General features: G+C 41.7%; 1 protein-coding gene across 26 annotated transcripts in view; it reads left to right on the forward strand.

Moving 5' to 3' along the window:
- AAK1 (AP2 associated kinase 1) overlaps window positions 1–17,580 on the forward strand; it is a 177,584-nt gene that overhangs the window by 151,043 nt on the left and 8,961 nt on the right. For 4 of the 26 annotated variants that reach the window (XM_005662495.4, XM_085019031.1, XM_003125062.7 and 1 more), the window contains 5 exons: window positions 4,428–4,529; window positions 5,582–5,683; window positions 7,060–7,170; window positions 8,751–8,861; window positions 9,764–11,471. The exons of 4 other annotated variants lie outside the window; for them this stretch is intronic. In XM_005662495.4, the coding sequence (XP_005662552.1) occupies window positions 4,428–4,529; window positions 5,582–5,683; window positions 7,060–7,170; window positions 8,751–8,861; window positions 9,764–9,858 (521 nt within the window). In that variant the 3' untranslated portion in view covers window positions 9,859–11,471. Of the gene's footprint in view, window positions 1–4,427; window positions 4,530–5,581; window positions 5,684–7,059; window positions 7,171–8,750; window positions 8,862–9,763; window positions 11,472–17,580 lie in introns of those variants that run through there. 18 more of the 26 variants (XM_085019007.1, XM_085019009.1, XM_085019008.1 and 15 more) reach the window with 6 other exon arrangements.

Here is a 17,580-nt window from a genome sequence, read left to right on the forward strand (position 1 = left end):
GAGGAGGGGGTTGCATCCAGAGAAGCCATTTCCCATGATTCAAGTAGAAATTTTAAAAGTCTTCGTTTGTTAGATAGCAACAAGTCATCATATGCCAGTGTAGATGGAGCTTGATCAAGGTTTTAGATCATAAAGAACACTTCTGGTGCAGTTTCCTAAATTCCCCCACCCTCTCTTCTGCTCTTTCCCGCCCTGCATCATGATACATGGCCTCAGAGTGTTTTTATAAAAGATGTGAGAGAGGAGACGTTCCCGACATGGCCCAAAGGAAACGAATCTGACTAGGAACCATGAGGTTGCAGGTTCAATCCCTGGCCTTGCTCAGTGGGTTAAGGATCTGGCGTTGCCGTGAGCTGTGGGGTAGGCTGCAGACACAGCTCGGATCCTTTGTTGCTGTGGCCGTGGTGTAGGCATGGCAGCTGTAGCTCCAATTAGACCTGTAGCCTGGGAACCTCCATATGCCATGGGTGTGGCCCTAAAAAGACAAAAAAAAAAGATGTAAGAGAAGAGCGAGATTTCATAAAATGAAGGCTCTCGAGGCCAGACCTTTATGCACCTATGAGTCCTCTGGGCTGTGATTTATAGATTGTCAGCCTCCTGTAGCCTTTCTTTTATCTTCCAAATACAATCGGTTCTCAAATTCTTTTTTTTTTTTTTTTTTTTTTGTCTTTTTGCCATTTCTTGGGCTGCTCCCATGGCATATGGAGGTTCTCAGGCTAGGGGTTGAATCAGAGCTGTAGCCGCCTGCCTGTGCCACAGCCACAGCGACACGGGATCCGAGCCACATCTGCGACCTACACCACAGCTCACGGCAGCACCGATCCTTAACCCACTGAGCAAGGCCAGGGTCTGAACTCACAACCTCATGGTTCCTAGTCGGATTCGTTAACCACTGCGCCACGACGGGAACTCCCGGTTCTCAAATTCTTATTTCCAGTGACCAAAAATGACCAATAAGAGCTTTAAATTTATCTTCTAAGAGTCTGTACACTTTAAAGCAATCAAAGCCTTAGTTAAACCACAAGAATGACTCTCTAGAACATAGACAATCTAGGTCCTAGTCCTGGCTAGCTCTGAGGCTTACTTGCTCTAAGAGCTTAGCCAGGTAGCCTCACTATTCTGGAGCTGTTTCTTCCTCTGTAAGTGAGAAGGCTAATTGGACAAGATCTGAAGTTCCTTCCAGCATTAACATGTCTTTTATAACTTGACCATCATGCACGGAACCCTGTCTGTGCAAAATCCCTTCTTCCTCTGGTTATGGAGCTAGGCAGACCCTGTAGGCAACATGTGAAGGGAACTTTGAAGTCAAGTCAAGGCTCTACTCTGTCCCATCTTTGACTTTGGGCAAGTCACATACTCTCATGGTCTCTGGTGTCCATTCTCCTCAACTGTATCAGTAGTGTTTGACATTGAACTTTACAAATGCAAATGACCCCCATTGTTAGAATAACCCCTGGGGTTGACACTGAGTAAAGGAGAGCCTTTTCTGGCTGCAGGAGCACTGGGGGTAAAAGAGGCCACAGGAGCACGCTGTCTACCTTACTCAGGCTGTGGCCCTGGCCTTTCCCTCCTACTTTTCTGCCTGGTATGACTCTGATCCTTCCCCCAGTTCCAATATTTGAATACCCTAAGCAGCAGCACCCGTACAGATTATCTACATGAACAGCCTGTTACTTTGAGGTTTGGTCAGAAAAGTAGTCTCCCTAGGTTTGGCAGTTTACCCTGTCCCCAACCCATTCCATCTCACCGTGCAACACGCACACATGCACACACATACTTTTTACCCTCTCGTGCTTTTGGCTAATGGCTAATAAAAGAATTAAATTCTTGTTGAAGGACCTGGTTTTTGCGGTTTATTCCGCTGTTGTCTCCACCTCCCCAGTGAAGCCAAAAGGCAGAGATATGACAGAGGAGTGGGATCTGAGTCCTGGGACACAGAAATTAAGATGATACCTTTCCTGCCGTCAGGGCTGCAAGATAAATGAAAACAGAAAGTTCCTGATGTGGCAGGGAGGGTGAGGAAAGGCTTAGAGGTGATGCTCCAGTGACTGCTATAAAAAGATTGGGAGGAGGTGTCTCCATTTTGCAGAAGTTTAAGGACTGCCCCAAGGTCTCAGCCGGTCACTGGAGAGGCCAAAGCAAACTGCTGTATGAAAGCTGAGTAATCTGGGCTCTTTCCTTTTCATCCAGTGGGTCACAAGTTTGCAAAAATCTAAGTGCTACAAGTGAAAGCAGCAAATAATTGCTTTTTTTTTTTTTTTTTTTTTTAACCGAAAGCAGCTTTCCAAGGGGAATAAAACAAAAGCTAGTGTTCAGAATAATGAAAAACTAGACTTTTGGGGAAAACCATCTTACTTTTGCCAGTATGCTGAAAATTGCCAAAGATATTTTAAACGTCTTTTCCTACAATGTCATATACAGTTCAAGATTAATACTCATGATACTACACTTCCCTTCTTGGTTAGAACCCTGAGGTTTTTCCCTGCTGCTGAGAGGCTGCTTTTTTCCCTTCCTTTCTTCATTGTAAATGAGAAATGTAGCATTGTGTTATTTAATTCAAAGATACCTGCATGCTATGCATTCAAAGATGGTAAATCAGTTTCACATCTAAAAATATCTTTCTCTGCAGTGTGTTAATCGTACCAAAGCAAACTATCTTGCCAAGACACTAGAATCCATTGTTTTGTTTCATCTGCGTAGTTATAGATCACCTAAATTACAGATCGCCTCAAGTGTGGTTTCTGTCCCTCAATGACTGTCGGTTTTGGTTTTTGCTTATCTTGATTTGATAGCCTGAAAGAATACAGATTCATTGAAATATTGTATACACATCCTTGAACTTTAAGTCACTTCTCTTTCTCAAACATTTTGATTTTAGTTTTTTCTTAGTGGCAATTTATTTCTATGATAGAAAAAGCATTAGTGGGAGTTCGAGTCATGGCTCAGCGGTTAACAAACCTGACTAGTATCTGTGAGGATGCGGGTTCAGTTCCTGGCCTTGCTCAGTCAGTTAAGGATCCAGCGTTGCCATGACCAATGGTGAGGTCAGAGACCCGCCTCAGATCCCCTGTTACTGTGGCTGTGGCATAGGCCGGCAGCTACAGCTCCAATTCGACCTGTAGTCTGGAAACTTCCATATGCTGCAGGTGCAGCCCTAAAAAGAAAAAAGAAAAGAAAAAGTATTGGTGACACGCCTTTAACTAGGCATGTTATGGAATTTTGGTGGCCTCAGTCTCTTAGTAAGTAAAAGGAAGTATGAGCTGTTAATTCCCTCTTTCTGTATGAGTCTATGATTCATTGTTTTGTGTCTCGTTAATGCTCTATTTTTAATAAGTTCAAGGTAGAGAGTTGTCGATGGATCAGGCTAAAGAAATTGTTTGGGAAGGAACCTTGATGTGCACATGTTACACACATTTAAGTTATCAGGTGTGACAAATCCGGTGGCTTCCAATGTCCTATTGTTTCTTAGCCAAAAGACAGCAAAAGTAATCCATCTGCAGGCTTAAGTGAATTTTGTGAGATTTGACAGTGTAATAATAAGAACACAAGTAGTGTCACAAGCTCTCCATTGGCAGACAGCAGACGACTATTGACGTTAACTTAGGTATGGTTTCATTGCTTCTCTGGGTTAAGTTATAAACTATTTTTCAGTGCAAGTCAAAAACAGAGAGAGTCAAAACCGAGCCCAGGAAGAGATATGAGTACACAAAGACTTAGAGGCGCATGTGTATGGCAGCTTCATTTTTAATAGCTAAAAGCTGGAAACAACCAATTGTCTGTCTGCTGATGAATGAATCAACAAAATATAGTGCTCTCATACAGTGGAATACTACTCAGCAATAAAACAAACTGCCAATATATGCCACCATATGGAGGGCTCTCGAAAGCATTATGCTAAATGAAGGTCATCACAAAAGACTACATGCTCTGTAGGAGATGGTGGGAAAGGCAAAGCTATGGTAAGGACAGAAAACAGAGGCGTCATCTCCATGAGTCATTGCCATGGTCCGGGGGTGAGAGGAAGATGTTTGCTGGAGAGGAGGTCAAAGCTCCTCTCTGGGCTGATGGAAATGTTCTACCTCATTATTTCAGTGGTGGTTCTGTGTACATTCAGAATTCATCAAGGGTACACTTAAAATTGGTGACTTTTACTCGGTATAAATGACACTTCAAATTTTAAAATAAACTTAGGGCAGCATCTTGAATGCCTTAGCAAGTGACCACATCATTTGGGGAAATCATCCTTTTTAAACTTGGTACTTTGAAAGCCCGTTTGCTGTAAGATACTCGCAATATTTGGTTTTGATGATGAATCTGTATAAAATTTTGACCCCTAAAATGCATTTGCATAGAAAATGGCAAATGATCAGCTTACTTTAATATCTCATTGCATTTTTACTCTCTCTTTACCTCCCTGCCCAACCTAGAAAAACTAATTGAAGGACTCAAATCTCCTGACACTTCTCTTCTGCTCCCTGACCTCTTGCCTATGACAGACCCTTTTGGTAGCACTTCTGACGCTGTAATTGGTAAAGTCATCATCTGTTGTTTCTTGAGTCATGCATGCTATGTGTGTCTGTTTCAAGAACGGCAACTAACTGGTTAACAGATCCCCACTGAATGGCCCTAGTGAGGAGTGGAAACGCAGAAATGGCTTGAAGCCTTCTTGTGTTGGAAAGATGCTTTTTGCTAACCCAGAAACCAGGATTGTTGAATCTCCCTGTTATCACACCAAACGAAGCATCTTCTCTGCCTTCCAGCAGCACAATGCTGTTATTTATGCCTTTCTTGAAATAGTGCGATTTCTAGTGACTTTCTTTTGATTGAGGAGAAATGTGGAAAAATTCACATTTGGTTACAAAGGCTTCATGAAAAAAAGTTGATTTCAAGCTGGACTTCACTTTTAGCAGATTCTTCTTTAGAAGGCCTGTGAATCTGCCAAGTGTCAGTAGCTGAGAAAGCATCTGCCTGTGGTAAAGCCGCACGAGTCGAATCTAGGGCAGGGGCTTGATCTGCTTGCTTTTACACTTTCTTGTGATCCACTGCCAAGACACACAAGACCTATAAAATTTCTGGGGCCCCTGTACCACCAGAAGGTCCTAAAGCTCAGAAATGCCCATGGCCCTACAGAGAGATGGGGCTCCAGCTCCGGGGGGCAGGGGGAAATGTCACACCGTAAAGAATACCTGAAGCTATATCCTGGCATGGCAAGGCATAGAGTGGGCTTGCCCTCAGGTTTATTCCTTAAGAAAAGCAAAATTACCAGAGGATATTAAGATGCCTTTCAGCCTGTGTTTTCTGACATGTAAGAGGTCTGCTTGGGTGGCACGCATTCTGCAGTGATCTGTAAAAACTGAGACTCACCGAGATTGATAAGCTAGCCACAGTGGTTAACGTTGCATGTGCGTGCTCAGCCACTGAAGCCCAGACACTCAAAGCAAAGCAGCAGAAAGAAAACAACTTACTGTGCTTTCCATCTGGCCTGAGACACGTAGAAAGCCCTCACAGAATTGCCCAAAGAACCTTCTGATTCCCTTTTCCTTACCTTCTCGTCTCCTTTCTTAATGCTCTGTCACAAAAGAAAAAGCTGATGTCGCTGTTGAGAGTCTCATACCAGGACTGGAGCCCCCGGTGCCCCAGCGCCTCCCATCTCAGACGGAATCCGTGGCCTCCAACCGCACAGGTCAGTCAGGCGTCTCTGCAGCTGCAGGGACTGGTCAGTGTGAAGAGCCCTCAGAGTCGGGCTTTCCACCTGAGACAGCTGGGTCCTGGGCTTATTTCACGGCCTGGTTGCTTCCTCCTGGAACGGAGGCTTGGGGTTATTACACCCCAGCTTCTAGATACTGAGCCATGTTTGCTCAATAAAGGGCCGTGTTCTTTATAGAGTGATCCCTGGGCTTTCTTTGGTTACAGTCTTTCTTTATTGAAGATTTTTTTCCCCTACTGGTGGCAGGTTCCCTCTGCCTCCTTAATTAAAGAACCCTGCTGAGCTGTAAGGATGCTCTTGACTCCTCCAGGGTACTGAGCAGTCTTTCAGATCCAACAATGTCAGTGATATCCGTGGAGGCTCACTATATGTGTGTTGGCATTCTATTCTCAGCACAGAGCTTTAATCACATCTAAGTGACTGGCTATTAAATTGTAGGTAAAGTTGAAATCTTTCCTGGATCCATCATTGTTTTTACCCCAGTTTCAAAGTTCACTCTTGTTGAAACTCCTTAACTACACATCCTTAATATAGATTTGATACCCTTCATTTTACTGAGTCCATAATTACCTTGATAAAAGTGCCCACTTTGCTAATTTGGAACAGAAACAAATGTTTAGGAAATAGGAGAATAAACTCATCTAAGTTAAAAAAAAAATTAGCACAGAAGACAGTATGTTTCTTTTTCCTTGTGTTTATTTGGCTATTTTCTCCTAGAAACTTTCCCAGAAAACAATCCATATATTAAAATACTTGAACTCTGAGTTTTGCCTACTTTCTGTTCCTTAACAAAAAGCAAAATCATGGTTCAAAGGAGCAAATCAAATTTAAAGAACACTAGTGAGAGACAAGATCATCCTATTTTGAATGGAGACCTGACAAGAGTACTGTTTAATAATGCCATATTCTGCTAGTAAGCCAGGGACAACCCTTTCTCATCAGCTTGGATACCTCATCCTATAGCACCTTTTTAAATTAGTGTTTAGTTTAAGTAAAACTCTTTAGTTGCAAAGGCATTTTCCCCAAATGGCATTTGCTAAGAACGGAGTTACCAAAATGTCATTGATACCCAAATGGTTTACCTGCTTAACCAGCAAACTCCAAAAAACAAAACAAAACAAAACAAACCTTCCATATTTATGTATTTCTGTTAAGAGGAGTCTAGAAATACATGTCTCTATAGATGAAATCCAGAGTGCCTCACGTATTTCTTTTGGTTTTCTTTCTCCCACCTTGGCTTGTGTGTATGTTGTAAATACAGTAACTTAAAGGCTAAGACCTAATCTCATGGTGTTGTTGTGTGTGCCATTTAATGCCATCAATGACCTGGGATGCTGTTAATCTGGACTCAGATTCTCTCACCGGGGAAGATGCCCTGATTGATTGCTCTCTGCTTTCTAACCCTACTACTGACCTTCTGGAAGAATTTGCCCCCATAGCGATCTCTGCTCCGGCCCATAAAGGTAAACGCTTTCCTCTTCTCAGGCCCACATGTATCCTTAGAGAAGAACTGAGCAACTCCTGAGAATTGTGTAACCACTTCCTTAAGTAGAAAACGAGCTTGTGTCCTAAGCCCCTGTGTTATAATCCCTTTCAATAAGAATATTTAGTAAGGCTGGGACAACAGATTGTGAAGGTATTACTTTCTGATTGAAATGCAGATATTCCATGCTTTCTGTTAAGGAGAGCAGTCAGCTTTTGCAGTCAGCTCAGAGAGATGGTTGAACAGTCAACTGTCCACTAACTGACCATAACTAGGTACTTGTTGGCCTTGGAGCTTAAAACTGTTTCATTAAATTGGACTGAAGGTCTTTTGATAGTGATCATTACAATAAAGAAAAAGATATCATTCCTCAAAAGTCACTCCTCAAAGATTGAACTTATAAAAGTTTTGATTTTTAGTTACCATTTGAATAATGATTACTTACTCATTAATTACTTATAATGGTATTTCTTTTTCTTATCTGCTATTTTCATGTCTTAGTCTTGGGTTAATACTGGTTTGAAATTCTGGGCAGAGGGAGTTTGAATTGAGTCCTATTCAGTGAGCAGTGTGTGAGAGTGATAGACACTATGTCTGGTTTACCGTATATAGGCATTTGCTAAATTATTTCTGAGCTCAGACAGTGAAAATAGTTTTCTGGAAGGAGCAAATACATATAAAAAGAATAGCTTTAAGTCCTTGCTGAAGAAAATTTAGAAGGGAAGCTTCCCCAAGGCGACTAAAAATTAATTAGCCTTTGGTTTGCAATGGTAGTGGCAGATTTTTTGTTTTTACCCTTGACAGCATTAAAATGGCTATGTTTTTTAGAGCATGTAGAGAGAGTTTACCTAGGTAGCCAATTATGGCTGGCAGGCATGTGTCAGCAGCAATGTATAATTACAGAGAAGCATCACTTGCAGAATAGGTGCTCAACTAGCGCTTGCTTGTGGGATAACCTTGATTAGAATGGAAGAGAATTTTTACCAAACTTCTGCTTAAAATCTCAGAGCATATGATCTTGTGCCCCAACATTCCTGAGGTGTCAGAGTTTGAAAGTCTTTTTTTTTCCAATCACTGGGCAGTGAGTTCTTTCAGAAGTATTTGTTTGCCTGGTATATATGTATAGTGATTACTTCTTAAAGCGCAACTGATTATCTCCCCACTGCTCCTGTTTGAGTTTTTCTCCATGTTGTTAGTCCAGCCTCTGTTTGCTCAATAAAGAAGATAAATGACTAAATCCCATGCTTTTGTGAGTTACCAACATTAAAGTGATACCTCACAACTAGATTTAATGGCCTTATAATAGTAGGGAGAATTCTTTGTATACCCTTTCTGCCCTCTCATTTATGAAAATCTTAACATGGCCAGCTCCAAAGCATTTTCTGTTTCCCCAAGTTTTCTGGCTTTACTCCTTTTATTTCAACTCAGGAGAATAAGCATTTTCACCTTTAAAAACAACAGTGACTGTACAGTTGGGAACTTTGTAACTCTTATGTATTCTCTCATTTGCTAACCTCTACCTCCGTTGTTTCTGCTTGTGTACTTGCATTGTGTATTAAGCTGCAGAAGATAGTAATCTCATCTCAGGTTTTGATGTCCCTGAGGGCTCGGACAAGGTGGCAGAAGATGAGTTTGACCCTATTCCTGTATTGATAACCAAAAACCCACAAGGTAAGAAAGAGAAGATGGGGAAAAGCAAAGAGCTTGACATCAGCTCTCTTCAAAATAGTACTGTACCTAATCAGCAAGGGGGAAAAAGGAAATTGGAGTGATGACAGTCATTGCGGACTGGACCAGTTTAGATAAATGGAGATACAGATAAAGGTAGTGATACAGGTATCTTAAAGCATGAGCAGGGTGTTTATTTAGAGAGAAGAAAAGTATTTAATAGTTTGATTAAAAGCTGGTTTTTACAAAGTATCAAGCTAAAAATAAAATGATCTTCAGTCAATGGAAACCTGAAGATATATAACCAAAAAAAAAATTTTTTTTAAAAAGCTGAACATTTTTTATCATGATTAGAACAGTCTGTAATAAATATTCTTTCCAAAGAGATTAACAGTGGTGCTTTGATATCATTTGCATCTTTTAGACATTTATGGAGCATCCTTTTTCCTCTTTGATGGATTAAAATCATTTGAACATGCCATAAGACACTAAATTGCTGTAGGACTATCTGTATACTTTTAAAGCATGTCTTTACTGCAGTAGTCTTAAGAACTAATTCTTCCCCAAAGCAAAAATGACTGATTTTTACTTTACTGGGGAGATACGTTGATGTTATCAGGAAGTTAATGCACAGCCAGCAGTTCTCAGGTAAAATAGATACTCATTTGGAAATAGCGTCTTCTCTGCAAGGTCTCCTGCCTAAAGTATGGTGTGTGCACACTGCCTGAACTTTTGCTGGGAGGTCGTGGACAGCTAATTTACATGTTTAAAAATTAACATGTAAGAGATTGCAAAATGTAAATTGTTACTTCTCTAGGCTTTGTTTTTTTCTCCTTTGCTTGTTCTGCACATCTAAACCTTAACCCTCTGTGTTTTGTACTGAATTCCTATCTCTCCACTTCCAGGTGGGCACTCTAGAAACAGCAGTGGGAGCTCTGAGTCCAGTCTTCCCAACCTAGCCAGGTCTTTACTGCTGGTGGATCAGCTCATAGACCTGTAGCCGTGACCCAGTAGCAGATGCAGTTCTGTAACCTTCATACCGTAATATACATTTTCATTACGGAGTTATAAGAAAATGATTTTTTTAAAAAATCTGCAAATAAGGGGCCCTCTAGCCCTAATCTCCTCCCCCTTGCCTTCTCCCGTAGAAATGATAAGGAAAGAAAATCACTTCGGCCCTCCAGATATTCCTTGGCCAGTTCCTCCCTGTTAGTTTGCTGTGTTTTCTCATTACCCTTCTTCAATAGCATTATCTTAAATCAAACGCTAGATGCCATGAGCTTCACCTCCGCTGGAATCGACTCCACCAAAAGCTTAACTGTAACAGAAACTAGTGAATTGACACCTTTGTCTCATTCTTGCTAGGAATGGCCTCCCAAATCAATGCTCCAACCCCTGTCTCCTTTGGCCAGATGCTGATGAATGTGTTTCTCTGTTTTTGTTTTTTATCCTGCTGCATTATCATGAGGACATGGCTTCTTCGGTTGATCTTAACTCTAGGCAAAACCTGGAGATGGGTGTATGGTTTAAGAGAGGGTGAAACTGACTGATGGGATATGTTTGAAAAGAGAAATTGAGCCCAGCTCTAGCCAACCAACTTTGACCTTGTCTGATCATAGACTTAGCCAAGGGATTTTACACCCCATGCAACCTGCCCAGCATTCGTCCAGCATTCTGGCTTCCATTGAATCGTGATTTCTCAATCTGGAGACGTGACTGCAAGTACCTGAGATCCTTGGATAAAATGTGTACATTATGTAAAGCCCAAGTATTGCCATTCCTTTTCATGTTAACTGTCCCAACCCGGGATCTCAGAATTAGACCAAAACAAGACAATGGTGGTAATATGATACCTTTTATTAGAAGACTTTTCACTGGGGGGCGGGGAGGGGGGGTGGATGGGGGAGGGGAAGGAATTGTAGCAGAAACAGATGTATTTTTCTTGTGATTTTTATTTTGAATCAAATATTGTAAATTGTGTATAAATGAAGATGCTGAATAGTTCTGTTTCCACATGGCGTATCGAGTCCGATATCAGGTGTCTGTACAGGGTTTTGATCTCTTTCCCTTGTATAACTAACTACTACACAGCAATCTTACAGTGTAACATATGGAATCATTTTGAGTAGACTTGTGCGTTGCTCTGAGCTTTCAGCAGGTCCTCTGTCTTTGTAGAATAAGCATGTTGTTTATTTTCCAATAATCAGAAATAAGTATGCTGACGAGCTAGGCAAAATTTGACTCTGGCTACTTACCTTTCTTTCTCTCTGATGTTTGAATTGAAGGATGCAGCCAATGAAATATGTTCAGTTGGTTTTCCTTGGCTTCCTAGATGAACAAAACAAAACAAAGCATAGTTTCTCACTAACCTTAGAATATTGTTCATAAAATTAATAAAGGCCCCTGCACTGACATGACGACATGCCTCATGGTCACCCTCTGTATATGTCCTTACTCACCGAAGTATATTTTTTTTCCTTATATGCAAAGCAGTTTTATAAAAATCATCCTTTTGAAAAGGGATGGGCACAGAGCACCCCATTCGGTTTTCTTCCGTGGTCACAAGGGAAACACTTAGTTGATCGGATCTGTACCAATAAAATTCCAAGTCCATTTGCTTGTTTCCCTATCTAGAATTCTTATTTCTTCTTCCAAACATTTGCACTTTAAGGTGGGGGGGAGAGCTAAACAGCCACAACAGCCTGCAAAAAAAAAACACTGTACTTCGGAGGTCAAGCTCTGACCCCAGCCGTGAGAGAGCAGCCTTTGAAAGGTATCAGAAGAAAAATCTGAACCTTTCAGTCTTCCTTCTGACTTTAAGTACTTCCATGCCAGCCAAAACTAGATGTGCTAAGGAAAAGCCTCCCTTAGGATAATGGATCATTTCCAAAATTGAGGAAGGCACAACCTTCAGGCTGAGGATGCCAAAAAGATATCCTTGAAGAGCTCTCCGCTACTGGATAGCAGTGAAAGTGGGACTTGGTTTGCCCCTTTATGGACAGGAGTATCACTGAAGATCAAAATCGTATTCTTTTCCCCAGACAGAGAAAGAGTATATAAACTAATGGAGATGTTTATTTTTAAGTAAGAGTAATGTGTTATGCCTGTGTTTTCCAGTTTGATTTTTTTCATACGTGTATGTTAGAAATATAATGAAATATCTAGTTTCTCAATTGAATAGAAACCATGAAGAGTACAGTTTAGAAATTAGTGTCTCTAAATTGTTCCTTTCATGTGTTACCTGTAATCCCATTGAGATATATGATCTAGTCATCTGGCTCAATAAAGTTAACTGGAGAATGTTAATGAAAATGAACAGACTAGAAACCAGAGAGACTGGGTGGAGGAGGCCTGAGGAAGATGATGACATGAAATTATCTTGAGTTTCTTCTTGAGGAGTAGAGCTTCCAAGGAGAGAAACTCTTTTTCTGTTAAGGAATTCATGTGAGTGCTTGGCAAACAGGGCCTCCCTCAGTTTGTAGCATCATCCCGGATCTGAACAGCTTTATTTGAGGTGGGTGCAGTGTGCCGATAATTGACAGACCTTTGAATCTATAGACTGAGCTGCAAGTGGGACCTTCAGGGTCATTCTAGTCCATCCACTTCATTTCCTAGATGTGAGACCTGAAGCTGGTAGTGGAGAAGAGGGCTGGGCAGGACAGGCCACCTGGGAGCTCATCCTGACCTTGACTCATGGGCGGCCAAGTGGCCTTCAGCGAGGGCTTCACTTCTGAGAGCTACTGTCTCTTGGTTACGGTGATGTATTTGGACCTAGATGGTTTTTAAAACTATACAATTCCAGGGTTCTGAGCATACATTATTATTCTTTGGGGGGACTATGAAGGATTTGTATAATCTTGATGTTCTTCAGTTATCTTCTGCAGCTCTTAATTGTAGCAGTACTTACACTGTAGAGAATTACACTGGGCTTTCGCTAACCTGGGTTGCTCTGTCTTGGTTATCTGAATAGACACGTAAGTCATCACAGAGTTTCAGACATAGGTTTTCTTTGTTGTACTATTACACACGCGTATCTACCTATTCCAGCAAAACAGTATCAGAAGATTTTAATTCTCTTAAACTGTAAAATCAATGATCTGCCATATAAAAAATCAACAAATACTCTAAGCATATGTTTCTGATTTGCTTTTATTTTTTTGCTTTTTAGGACCACACCCATGGCATATGGAGCTTCCCAGGCTAGGGGTCTAATTGGAGCTACAGCTGCGGGCCACAGCCACAACCATAGCCACAGCCACAGCAATGCCAGATCCGAGCCGCGTCTTTGACCTACACCACTGCTCACAGCAATGCCGGATCCTTAACCCAGGGATCGAATCCACGACCTCATGGTTCCTAGTCGGATTCATTTCCACTGAGCCACGACAGGAACTCCCCTGATTTGCTTTTATTCTGACTCTGTGAACTTAGTAACTATAGCAGAAAACATCACAAATTGGGTTGTTTTTTTTTTTTTTCTCTTTCCAGCATTCAAATAACTAGATCACCAAATTCAAGTCCCAGTGTTTTTAAAAACACAAGCCTCAGAGGAGATAAGATTTAAATGGACACTTCTAAATATGATTATAATGAATGATTTCTTTAGCAGACATATTAGAATTTTGACATCTAATTGAATGTTGTTTCTTTCAAGGGCATCTGGTTTTACTTGGGAAACTAATACTTAACTCCTCTCCTTAGAAATACTATCATAGAAGGTAATGTAACTGAAGAAAATCAGTTGTGTTATTATCTAATGAATATCGCTTTCAGTATCTGAAAGTATGCTCTTTTTCTTGGTCTTTTTCTCCCACTCTTGATTCTGAGTAACATTTGGATATTTCCCAAAATCAAAATCATTCCCCTAAGCCGAAGAGTGGTTACTTTTGAAGATCATAAGAAGAAGAATCCACTGAAAATTCCCATAGAGGACCTTATAATGGACATGTGACAACAGTCAGTCTTCATGTCCTTAATATTCTGAATGAGGGAACTTGTGTGATTTTGCCTGTCTTTAGTATGGTTTAGAACATTGAAATACACGAGTTTGCAAATACCTCTGAAAGAGGTTGTCCCTTTGTTCAATGCAATGGATGTTGGACTTGCCTCTTCCTGAATTACAGTTATAGAATTTGGATTGCCAATCATTAGAGGGGAACAGACCCAGGGAAAGAATCTGTTTTTCTCAAGACGAAATATTAGTCTTGTTTCTAATCCTTTTGTTCCTGCTCTCCTGACAGATAAGTGGTTCAAACCAATACAGTCTCTCCCCCTCCCCCAGGTCAGGAACAGTCCTGGCTCAGCCCTGAGGTGTGGAGGCGTATGAGTTCAGTGGAGCAGATGCACGCTCCAGATACCTTGGGCCAAAATAAAGTCTCCCGTGCTGATGTATGTCTACAGTTCCAGGAGGCTTTAACTTTCCCTGTCCGTAAGATTCAGGATTCTGTAGCCATGAACTTAGAGTTTGGGGGTAAAAATGACAGGATTGCCCCAAGTACTGAATTAATTAAGCAAATTCGATGCTGCCAGGCAGAACAGAGAAACTATTAGATGGATATTTAAAATGCTATCTTTACTGACACACTCCAGATATTACAAAGCTATCTTTTATTCCTCTCAAGAGGCTGTAATTTTACCAACACCAAGTTAGCCTCTTCCTTTTCCCCACTTTTAAATTAAGTGTCTGAAGTTGGATGTGCTTGGGTTTCCTGAGGCAGAATGAATCCCAGATGGCTTCCATTTCAAATCATCGGTAACAAGATACTGTTTTGTTTCCCCTGGGTTTCCTTTCACTGTGATGGCGGTGTGGGGGGGGGGGGGGGGCATTCTTTGGATAATGCTGACCTATGCAGAATTACCAAATGGTGGTCGTTGCTAGAAAGGAAGATATTTTCTTGGTTCCCACTGTGATGTAGTGTCCTCGGTGTACTCTCTCTCCCTGTGAGTATTCCCCCCACCCCCTTGCACACCCCCTCGTCCCACAGACCTCTGTCCTGTCCTCCCCGGGAAGACAAAGCAAACAGAGGTACATGAAGCTCTCTTATACAGCAAAGGTGTGAAATTTGAACATTGCTACACAACTATTATATAAAAAACAAGTCTGTAAACAGACTTCTTATGTAAACATACAGGAAAATAAAGACTTTTATCTGTTCAAATGGGAGCATGATGTTCAGAGCTGTAAATAACTTAATACAATAGCTGCTCTCTTCCTCATCGGAAAACCCACTTTTGCAAAAAAAAAAAAAAAAAAAGATTTAAACACATTGTTGAATGCCAGTAAGTGCCTGTGCACTAGGAAAGTGCAGACACGTACGAGAGATGAGCCTAGGTCATTTTTATAAGTCAAGGCTACCCTGGCTTCACCCTGTAGTCAGAATAAAATCCCTGTGAGCCTGTATTTGATATGACCAGACATGGAGCTGTACATAGGAACACAGATTTGCAGCCTCCCTTCTCTCATTTAATCTTTAATATGCCCAGGCCAGTTTAATGAAACATTTTCTGTTGACAGCAGCAGTTTTATGCCCAGGGAGAAATTCTCTCATTTAATTGCTCCATTGGCTTGAAAGGCACAGCATGGCTAGCCAGCACTGGCTCCCATCAAGTCCCTTATTCCCCAGTCGTGGGCTTTAATGCAACTCCGTAACATATGGTAGGACCAAATGCTTAATTTTATTATCTTACAAAAGGTCATGGAAATTATTTGTTTGCTGTACGTCTGCTGATTCCCCGATTTGGCTCTGAAAGTGTAGATTTCATTCGGTGCTGCATTTCTGAAGTTCTTGTGAAGGGATATTCTGCTTTCTCTTTGCTAATAACTAACTATGTGGGAAGGTTTCCCAGTACTCTGAGTCTTCAGTTTGGGGCAAGAATTATGTCTTTGATATTTCCTATAACTGTTGTTTCTCTTTATAGTATGGGAGAAAGGAAAATCCCGGCCACACATGATATATTGCACGCAGGAATATCCAGCCTGAAACTTAAGCCTTCAGATTTTGACTGTTTAGGAAGCAGTCTGGATGGCCCTCAGTGTCCATCAGATAAAATGTCCCGGGTAAACCTGCTCTAAATCATTCAGCACTTGGAGTTGCTTTGGAAATTAATAGGGGTTTGGTCAGGATAATTGCCAAATTATCAGATACTTTTGGGGAGGCCTTTCCTTATCTCTGAAGCATATATGCTCCTACTGAAATTGACATAATTGGGAGCCTCAAGATAGATGAAAATGGAGTCATCCCAGTGGAAATGTCGAAAAGTGTTCTCAACCTTAACCTGGCATACAGTACTACATCAGAGCAAGCAGAAAAAGTCTGTTTTGACCTCTTGCTTGATTTAATGTGCTAAAGTAAACAAAAAAAGGGATATGTCTTGCCTCAAGGAAACTAGAACCAAATTTCCTACCTTAAGCTTCATGATAAGGAAGACCCTTCCCTTATGCTTGGTGAGAGAGACCCTGGCCCTGTGAGGCCAGGTCCTGGGTTTAAGCTCAGCCCCCCCCCATCACCCCCACCCCCCACGAACAACTGGCTAGCGTTACTGAGTCCTGTGGTCACAGAGCCTCTGCCGTGCGTGCCATTGGTTTCCAAAGGAATCGGGCCAAGGCACTGAGGTTAAATTAGTGTAAATCTTTCCTTGCTAATAGGCAGACTGCTTCAAACATATTTTTCTGGCGGTACAAGGCTGTCTTCACAAACAAGGCCCGTTCACCCTGAAAACACATGCTCTTCCTCCCCACAAGAACACACACTCAGGGTCCCAAAAAAAAACCTCTAACTGCCAACACGATGCAGTGTCTGTCTTGTGTTTACAGTTATTTAGAACCTCTCCTCTCTTGACTGCTTTGTTTCTTGTGCTGCCACCACCAAAATCCCCTGAGTGGGTGTGGATGCCTGCGCTCCCCGTGCCCACCTCTGGGAGACTCGCAAAGGGTGCTTGCTCTCAGCCTTGGTCACACGGCACCTCCTCAAAAAAGAACGGAAAGCTTAAGAGACTTGGCCGTCTCAGGGGAATCCTTTAAATATACTTTCTCCATCCTATAGCGCAGCTTCATGCTGAGATACGAAGTAGGTCTGGCCTTGTTTTGAAGGACTCAGAGACACATTCTCCCTTCAGCTTGATGTTACCATATTTTTGTGACTGTGTTTATAATTTTTTTTTAAGGCTGCTGGAATCTTAGGTTTGATTTTCCTGTCATTCACCATGAAGGTCATAGAATATGCTGAGTTGGCAGATTTACAGTTGTCTTGACCAAGACCTCGTTTTTTAACAGAAGTCATGCAGATAGGTTAGGAATGCCCTTCCAATCCGCCCCAGCTCTGGACATGGGCATCCCTACTGGGTGCTTTACACTCTCAAAATGTGACCTGACCCTGCAGGCCACCAAGGCACCTTTGTTCTATAGGTAGCTGCTCTCAGGAGGTCTGTGCCCACAATGTGATTTGACTGAATTCTTTTTAAATTACCCCCCAAATATTAGCTCCAGTCAGACCAGCGCTCATTTTCATTATTGGTCCCTAGGGCGCCAGAGTTGGACATTGGCTTGACTAAATTTACCAGTTTTTTTCCTAAGAGATATTTGACTCTCCCACAGAACTACATCAACTTTCAGGATAATTCTGGAGGATGAGAAGTGTGTGCCTTCGTTTGGGGAGCCGAAAACTTTGTCCAACTGATTCTAGGTTAGGAAGTGATTTGGGGCCTTTGGGGGGCCTTTGGTACC

Source organism: Sus scrofa, chromosome 3 (genome assembly GCF_054392235.1).
Source record: "Sus scrofa isolate SSC_HxYL_T2T_F1_AM1 chromosome 3, Sscrofa_HxYL_maternal_Yorkshire_Landrace_v2.0, whole genome shotgun sequence".
NCBI lineage: Eukaryota > Metazoa > Chordata > Mammalia > Artiodactyla > Suidae > Sus > Sus scrofa.